General features: G+C 40.4%; 2 protein-coding genes across 2 annotated transcripts in view; one reads left to right on the top strand and one right to left on the bottom strand.

The window, feature by feature from the left end:
- Positions 1-8,677, bottom strand: part of GOLT1B (golgi transport 1B) — a 16,669-nt gene extending 7,992 nt beyond the window's left edge. The window contains exons 1-3 of the mRNA XM_015827163.1: positions 8,521-8,677; positions 3,149-3,240; positions 395-573 (exon numbers count right to left, since the gene is read on the bottom strand). Coding sequence (XP_015682649.1) covers positions 395-573; positions 3,149-3,240; positions 8,521-8,545 — 296 coding nt within the window. The 5' untranslated portion in view covers positions 8,546-8,677. The remainder of the gene's footprint in view (positions 1-394; positions 574-3,148; positions 3,241-8,520) is intronic.
- A 255-nt stretch (positions 8,678-8,932) lies between these two features.
- Positions 8,933-9,579, top strand: part of RECQL (RecQ like helicase) — a 23,188-nt gene continuing 22,541 nt past the window's right edge. Inside the window, exon 1 of the mRNA XM_015827162.1 lies at positions 8,933-8,979. The gene's annotated coding sequence lies outside the window, so the exon portion shown is untranslated. The remainder of the gene's footprint in view (positions 8,980-9,579) is intronic.

The raw sequence follows: 9,579 nt of genomic DNA, 5'->3' as shown, positions 1-9,579 counted from the left end.
CCCCCCCCCCCCCTCATATCGCCAACAGTGCAATGGGAGAGAAACAACCTGTTCTTACCATAAAATGCAATTCTGTGCTAGAATTGATTGCTAGTAAAAAGCTTGCTCTCTTCCACATTTCTATCTATTTTTTGCTTTTCCTTGTCTTAGAAGTTTCATCATCGCTAGTAGCTAAGTATTTTTTAAAATGAGATTTCAAGCACTATTCTTCACATATCTGAAATCATGAATGTCTAATAAAACTCCTCAGGCAGAATCTGGTAATTTTTCAGTGACAGCCAACCAAAAGCGTAACTGGAGCCGAAATTAAATGGTCACCCTGTGAGAGAGATGGGGGGGTTAATAAATTTGATACATAAATAAATAAAAATACAAATGTGTAAGAAGAACTTACCTGAATAAGAGGAAGAAGCCGTAAATTTCAAAGACCATTCCTATCAGAGGCCAGCCAATAAGAACGATAAATACACCACCCAAGAAGAACCCGGTGGCTTTCACTTTGTGTTTCTGGAAAAAGAATCTGAAAGTTCTTTCTAAACCAATCACGAAAGCCAGCCCAGCCACAAATAAAACCTGCCAAAATGAAAACAAAACATATTTAAATATAGGTCCCCACCTAGGAAATATTGATAGAGAAAATGTTCAGATTCAATATAAATGTTCGCAAAACATCTATACCAGGGGTAGGCAACCTTGGCTCTTTTATGACTCGTGGACTTCAACTCCCAGAATTCCTGAGCCAGCCATGCTGAGGGGAAAGGGAGGTTTCCAAGCTGAGCCATGCTGGCTCAGGAATTCTGGGAGTTGAAGTCCACGAGTCATAAAAGAGCCAAGGTTGCCTACCCCTGATCTATACCAACTTGCTATTGAAGAAAACAGGAGTGTCTTAAAGGTATCTTCTACAATGTTGGCACAACCCAAAACACCACTGTTTGTGAAGGAAGATAAACAATTTACAGTATAAACACGTAGGGGTACTACTAACGTGATATATTAGAGAGGAATGTTTACGAGGGCAATTCGGAAATAAACCTCTGTTTGGTTATCAACGACAGACACTCGCAGATACAGAGCTTTTATTATGCACATTAGAAAACTACAACATTATTACATTACTTTTCGACATAATCGCCATTCAGATTGAGGCACTTGTCATAACGTCTTACAAGGTTTGAAATTCCTTAACGGTAGTCGCTCGGCACCAAATCTGGGCTATGAGGGGGTGGTGATTAAAAACATCCCAACGGAACTGCTTCAAAAGTTCTTGGGTGCGTCTAGCGGTGTGCGGGCGAGCATTACCGTGAACCAACACCACACCGGAAGTCAGCATGCCCTGACGCTTGTTATGGATGGCTCGTCTTGAGTTTCCGTAACGTTTCACACTAGACTTCTGAACTGATGGTCAAACCACACTCCATGAGCTTCACTAGCAGTACTCCTTTGACATCTTCACCTTTGGCGGGATTTTCTATGGCACCACTTCCGGTGTGGTGTTGGTTCACGATAATGGTTGCCCGCACACCGCTAGACGCACCCAAGAACTTTTGAAGCAGTTCCCTTGGGATGTTTTTGACCACCGCCCCCCCCCATAGCCCAGATTTGGCGCCAAGCAACTACTACTAAGGAATTTCAAATCTTGTAAGACGCTATGACAAGTGCCTCAATCTGAATGGCGATTATGTTGAAAAGTAATGTTGTAGTTTTCTAATGTGCATAATAAAAGTTCTGTATCTGCGAGTGTCTGTCATTGATAACCAGACGGAGGTTTATTTCCGAATTGCCCTCGTATTTTTATACCGCCTTTATTGTAATTCTAAATAACTCAAGGCAGTGAACATACCTAATACTCCTTCCTTCTCCTATTTTCTCCATAACAACCGCCCTGTGAGGTGGTTTGGGCTGAGAGAGAGGGGCTGGACCAAAGTCACCCAGCTGATTTTCATGCCTAAATTGCTAAGGATTAAATATGGTAATAAATAGGCATGTACAAAACTTTCATCCCCAGAATAATTATTATACACAACTAGTAATAAAATGTATCAATTAAGTAATGAATATCTCACTGGATGACATTTCTCACAATGTTGTATTTTAATGTTCAGTTTTGTCTCCTCCCCTGAACAGAAGTCTAGATTAAAACAACACATTGAACACTAAACATATATTGGCAAAACACAATTCCTGTTCAACTAGCAGATTGTAACCAAACAAGTACAGGTAGTCCTTGACTTACAATCATTTGTTTATTGACCATTCCAAGTTACAACAGCACTGAAAAAAGCGACTTATGACCATTTTTCACACTTACGACAGTTGCAACATCCCCATGTCATGTGATCGAAATTCAGACATTTGGCAACTGGCACATATTTATGACGGCTGCAGTGTCCCAGGGTTATCTGATCACCTTTTGCAACCTTCTGACAAGCAAAGTCAATGGGGAAGCCAGCCCCTAACTTAACAACTTCAGTGATTCACTTAACAACTGTGGCAAGAAAGATTGTAAAATGGGACAAAATTCACTTAACAATTGTCCTGGGCTCAACTGTGGTCCTAAGTCAAGGATTACCTGTAAACCATATTAAAACTTAATATAATGGTCTGGTAACCTATATAAAAAAAAAAGAATTGATGCTTTTGAACTGTGGTGCTGGCCAGAGTAACTAACAGAGAGGTGTTAAATTGTATAAAACCAGATACATCACTAGAAACTAAAATCATAAGACTACATCTGATTTACTTTGTCCAGGCAAATGCGTGCAAATTCGTTGGAGAAGACAATGATGCTAAGATATGGTTAGTGGAACAAGAAGGGCCAAGCAAAGAACACACTGGCTTGACAACATCAAATCTGCTACAAAGTTGAACATCAAACAATTGAAAGAAGCTGTGCTTGGCAGGGTAGCAATTGCCTATAAAGTTGCCAAGAGTCGGACACAATTAAATGGTTAAAACAACAACAATGGTCTGACTCCTCTATGTCCCAGTTTCTACAACTTCCTGAACCACTAGCTACCCAATCTCATTTCTGTCTAGACCGTTGTGTGAATTTGGCCAGAGGGGAATCACATGAATTGTTTGTGATAAACATAGACACTTCCAGAATCCTATTATTCTGTGTAAATGTTATTCATTCAAAACTACTTACATTTCCAATAGCTAAAAGTGCTTTGTCGAAAAATAGGATCATTCCAAAGAAAAGAAAAAATACTCCAAAACCTGTAAGACCCATCCCAATTTCTGTAAGACAAAAAAGGAGTATTAATTACTCAGAGCGTTAGCAAGAAAATATAAAGTTAAAATAACCACAAAACCTTACACACAGTTACAACATTTGCCAAGGTCATTTTTAAACTGGCTCCAATTTAAAAAAAACAACTTGACACTTGCCTGCTTTTGAAAGAGAAACATGCTATTTTGAAGGGGCTTATACTATAAGAACATTTTTGGTTTTGATAACTGCATTTTGTCTCTAGAAATAGCCAGTTTTTGATACAGTGTTGAATTATAGATTCAGCTGTCACATTTTCAGTCACAACTGTCCTTCTCCCTTTTTGAGGGGGAGGTGTGTCTCCCACAATAGGCTTTCCTGTAAGGTTTCTAAAACATTTGCTAATTGTCTAAAGTAAACAAACTCCCAACACTTTGTGGTGCTGAGATCCAGAATTCCCATTCAAAGCAGAATTCATGAGGAAGTATTAAATTTGATAAACACATTCTCCCACAAGTTACTTATTGCATTTATAAAAAATGCTGTTCCTGCCAATTCATTTCTCCATTTGATCTTAGCAGAAGTCTTCTTTGCCCATGCACAGACAACTGGAGATATATCGCTGAGTTCTAGTATCAGCTGTCACTGTTCAAAGCAGCCACATAAGCCCTACAAAGACACGAGTGCCTTAAAAAGATGAACTTTGTTTTGCACTAATGCAGTGGTTCTCAACCTTTTTAATGCCGCGACCCCAACTGGTCGTAAGTCGAGGACTAAACTGGTCATAAGTCGAGGACTAAACCGGTCATAAGTCAAGGACTAAACCGGTCGTAAGTCGAGGACTACCCAACCGATCGTAAGTCGAGGACTTTCCCTGCCTGGGAGCGCCGCGAATGCGTGGTTCCACCCCCTGCGCTGGTCGCCAAGCAAGGCTGTCCGCCATTTTTTTTGTCCGCCATTTTTTTTGTCCATTTTTCCCCCTTTTCCGGCGGGTGCCTTACCTCCCTTGGGCTGGGCACCCGCCGGAAAAGGGGGAAAAATGGTGGACAAAAAAAATGGCGGACAAAAAAAATGGCGGACAGCCTTGCTTGGCGACCCCCCATGAAATGGTCGATCGACCCCAAATGGGGTCCCGACCCACAGGTTGAGAACCACTGCACTAATGCATCTTTGAAACTATTTCTTTCAAATACTTTGCAAAAGTCCAACATAATAGGATAATGTTCACACTGTACATGATGAAGTCTCATAATTTTGAGAGTTTTTTTTTTATAAAAAAAAATCTACTTACACCCACAGGTGCTTTTTCAAAAGGCAACTGAACTTTGTTTTTCCTTGAAGACGTTTCGTTTCTCATCCAAGAAACTTCTTCAGTTCTGACTGAAGAACTGAAGAAGCTTCTTGGATGAGAAGCGAAACGTCTTCAAGGAAAAAGAAAGTCCAGTTGCCTTTTGAAAAAGCACCTCTGGGACAACCATGACCTGGATGACTGAGAATCTCCATAGACATGAATCTACTTTTATTTCTTCCACAAACAGTATTTTTTAAAAAAAGGATAGACCCATGATTAACTAAATGCATAAAATAGAGATAATTTTTTTTACCAAATAAACTGAAGCATCAGTTTTATTCTAATATTAAATCTCTGCTTTTAAAAAATGGTACTTTGATTTCAACACAGATCTGGCCCACCTATTGAAGCATTGCAATTCATTATCTAAACACCTTACAATTAAAATGACCATGACATATTACTTTATTGATTTATTAATAGTACAAAGTAAGATAAACTTTGTATTCCTTCTTGAAACATTTATAAATTTGTACCTCAGAGTAGTAGTAAACAATACCCCAATGAAGGAACTACCAACTCAGAAAAATATGCTAACAGTAGACAACAGCATAATCAAGGAACCACCAAAAACACCACCACAAACAAGGCAAACCACTAGTACATAAACAGAAAGAAAACCTCACTCCCTTCTAATACTGATCATGTTATGTAGTTGGGTAATGAGACATCTGCAAGAAAACAGCCAAGCTCAGAGAGCACCAAGGACCCCACAGTATTTATAAATTATTTTAATTTTCCAGACAGCAGTCTTAAGCAGGGTACACTGTTATAATGAAGGTGTATCAATTTTATTTTTAAGAGTTAATATGATGTCCAGGAACTGCTTGATAGGCAAGTACACACAGGCAAATGAGAGAACAAACAGCTAGAAGAGGAACAAAGCAATCTTTCTTTCTTTTGCAACTAATATAGAAACTGGACAGGCTGCTAAGGAAAAGGAGCTTTATTTTAGTATTTAGTAAAGAAATGCAGCCAGACTCATTTTCTCTCCTTTGTCAACTTCAAACCTGATTTTGAAGTTCAGGAATTGTTAATTCTTCAAGAATATACGAATTATTGTTTCAGTAAAATTCATTTAAGCTGCGCATAATCTAGGGACACTTTTGGACAACATAAAATCCTCCAGGTTAGCTATTTTGCTTAGTGGACTTCAACCAAACAGAAACTGGACTGTTTCATAACAATGGAATATTTCTGCAAATTAAGAGAGAAATAAAAGATATTTATACTTTATGTCGTGACTTAGATCAAGCTGCAGTTTTTGACAAAAAGATTCATATTGAGGATATAAAGAGGTATCAAATTTTTGACATTAACCTATTAGTAAAAGAGTGAACAGCAAAGTTGCTTCAGTGCTTAAAATTAACTGCTCCATGGGGACAGTACAGGAGAATGGAGCTGCAAAGGAGGACTACTACGGGGCAAAACATTGCAACATAGATAATGATGCCTCAAACATAGATTAAAAAAACAGCTTAAAGGTTCCCCAGCACGTAATACATTTCTGTATAACTTTTAAAAAGTTTGCTTTAAAAGTTGTAATACATTTGGCACTAAATTGATTCTCTCGATTATGAATTAGCTTCTTTAAGTATGTTCCATGACATTGCATAATGTTCATTTACATTACTTGTGTAAACATGCTAAACGTTTTCTTGTGCAACTTTTGAGTAATAATGAAATCATTTTATTATATACAACTTAACCAAAGCAGCATTAATTTATCCAACTGAGGTATGAGTTATCGTACGGTACATGAAAAAGGCTGCTTCTAAATAAGACTGCTGATCATAAAAGTATCAATTCTCTGAGCATTCACTCAATAAGCATTCCTGGAGCACTCACAAAAAGAATAAGTGTGAGATAAATTATTTTATTGTTAATTCTTATTTACAAAATTCTAGTTATCTTTTAGATATAGTATAGTCATGACAATTAGCCATTGATCATTCAATCTGCCACATAGTGGTCCAGCTCTCTTTTATGCTTAGACTTTATAATATTTGTGGAAGCAGAAACCTGTTTTTCCCTTATTAAAGTCTCCATAACACCAAATACTTAAATGTGCAATAAATGATAGCCTGGCTTTAATGCAGTTCTGTATTTAAACACTTTATTTGGTAGCCATAGGAGAGAAGTTATTTCACAGGGGCAAAATAATTGGTTGGCAGAGGTGGGAAATTGCTTCTTTTACACCTAGTCAAACAACTTAGCACCCCTCCTCTGCTAACCTTCAGAAAGCTAAATGCAAACATTTTAATGGATTGTAAAACAAGGCTGCATGAACCCATATCATTCAACTCTTGAATTATACAGAAAATTCCATGTATTCCACCACTGATGTGCAGATTATTTTCCAATAGAAGAGAATAGTTTTTGGCTCAGGGTTGAACAATGGAGTCCCCGGTGCTCTTGAGTTTGGGTTACAGATATTTCATTACCCAACTATGTAACATCAGGAGGGCTAGTGAGTGTGGGGTTTGCTATGAGGTATGCAGCAGCTTACCCTGCCAGGGTTGGTAGGGGTGTGGTTTTCACTTTAGTAGTTCCTTGATTAGGGTATAAAAACAGAGAGCAAACACCACACTCATTAGCACACCTGTCATTACATAGTTAGGTAATAAAATGTCTGCAAGCAAACAATGAAGCTCAAGGACACCACAGATTATTTGGAATTGACATATGGCAAGGGAACATTTTCTATCTTTAAAAAAATAATTCTAATTTTCCGGATAGCTCAGCTTGGATGATTTTATGCCGGCCTTCCTTCTTAAATCCACAGACTGCCAAATGAATACGGGTTTCACATCCTAAATGCACCTGTGAAAATCCAACAGAGCTGGAGGGCCCCCAGGGTGGAGAATAGTATCTTAGGTGCCCTGCCATTAAAGCATTGCTTGATAATTTCCTATAAAAGCCACTACCTCTACTTTTTATAATAGGACCAGGGTAGAAGAACAGCGGTAGGAATAATAATACCACCACCTGAGAGGTTGTGAAACAGTCTCCTACCCCCAAAATAACAATTGCAGGAGTAGCAAATCATAACAATGTATGTATATATATATGTATATTCTTCTTCTTCTTGTGCCATATCCGTTATTGGATGTTGGCGATCATGTTGACGATCGTGTGTGTGTGTGTGTGTGTGTGTGTATATATATATATATATGTATGTATGTATGTATGTATGTATGTATGTATGTATGTTTTCTGAGGTTTTCGCGGGTGTTTGTATGTAGGTCTTTGGATATTCGGGTTTTCTCCCGCGTAGAATTGGAAGTGTCTTCGTCGAAACGTCGCCAAGACACTTCCAATTCTACGCGGGAGAAAACCCGAATATCCAAAGACTTACATATATATATATATATGTATATATGTGTATGTGCGTGTATATATATATGTGTGTGTGTAAATATATAATTAATAATATAATATAAATATAATATAATATAAAATAATATAATAAATATAATTTTATAATATAATATAATATAATATAATATAATATAATATAATATAATTAATATAATATAATATAAGTACACACACACACTGCCCTGAAGCCGAGTTCAACTCTTGCTGAATTAATTGCATTTTTCAGCTTCCCAGAAGGGGACCCTTCAAACAGGTGCTTCTCGTGTGTGTGTGTGTGTGTGTGTGTATACACCCTTCGAAACAGGTGCTTCTCTCCTGTGTGTGTGTGTGTATGTCTCCCATTCCAAGCCCAATCCAGGCGCTGCTAAAATTATTAACACTAATATTAAAGAATCCCTCGTAGGAGAGCAATTACGGGGTCGTGAAACAGAGCGAGGAAGACGAAGCCAGGAAGGAGGATGCAAAGGGGGATGATAATGCCAACAATCGTTACCACAGAAAGCAGCAATATTTGGCCTCCGCTCCGCTCCCCCCCCCTCCGGCGCTTCCCCCCCACCCACCCACCCCATTCACTCACTCTGCGTATCTGTGAGGGAAATCATGATGTCGGTAAAAGCCGCGCCAGCCGGACAAAGAACCGAAGAGAAAGAGCCGGAGCCGCCTCAGGAGCCGTTCGCCACGTCCTCCGGAAACACGCAGCCCCCCTGACTACCCGGCTTCGGCTGCCGACCCGCCTCTCCTCCTCCTCCTCCTCCTGCCGCCGAGGCGCCCGCTGCCGCCACGATCCAAAACGCCATCCCATTGGGGCCAGAGCGCCGAGCCAATCAGCGCCCGCCTTACTCGGCTTCCTTTCCCTCTCGGCCGCCGAGGGGGCGGGGCCTCGGCGGCGCTGAGGTGGCCGAGCGGTAAAGCGCGAGCCAAGGAGCGCGAGCGGATTGGCTAGGGCAGGCCGGAAAAGGGGAGAACGGAAGGGGCGGGGCCGAGATGCCGGCTGGGCTTTCTGGAAGCGGGGAGCAAGGGAGAGCCGGAGAGAGAGGTTCGTCATTTGGGGGAAAGGGAAGGGGAAGGTGAGGGGGTTGGGTCGAGGCCCGGGGCCGCTTCGGGAGGGACGTTATGGGCGGAGTCTGTGAGAATGGGAGATTACTACAATCCTGCAATGCCCCCCCCAGGTGTTGTTTTCCCGCTCTTTTATAGTCTTGTAAGGCAGGGGTCCTCGACCTGGGCAACTTTAAGACTTGTGGACTTCAACTCCCAGAATTCCTCAGCCAGCAAAGCTGGCTGAGGAATTCTGGGAGTTGAAGTCCACAAGTCTTAAAGTTGCCCAGGTCGAGGACGCCTGTTATAAAGCGCTTCTAAATTCTGCGAGGCGGAAGGAAGGAGAAGCTGATAAATACAGTCCTCAACTTATAACCACAATTGAGCCCAAAATTTATGTTGCTAAGTGAGAAATTTGTTCGGCGAGTTTTTGCCCCATTTGACGACTTTTCTTGCCGCCGTTGTTAAATGAACCATTGCGTTCGTTAAGCTAGTTAACAGTGGTTCTCAACCTTTTTAATGCCGCGACCCCAACCGGTCGTAAGTCGAGGACTAAACTGGTCATAAGTCGAGGACTAAACCAGTCGTAAGTCGAGGACTA

Source organism: Protobothrops mucrosquamatus, unplaced genomic scaffold, assembly GCF_001527695.2.
Source record: "Protobothrops mucrosquamatus isolate PMUCROS unplaced genomic scaffold, P.Mucros_1.0 scaffold3535, whole genome shotgun sequence".
Classification (NCBI taxonomy): domain Eukaryota; kingdom Metazoa; phylum Chordata; class Lepidosauria; order Squamata; family Viperidae; genus Protobothrops; species Protobothrops mucrosquamatus.
This window is presented reverse-complemented; position numbering and strand designations above follow the sequence as displayed.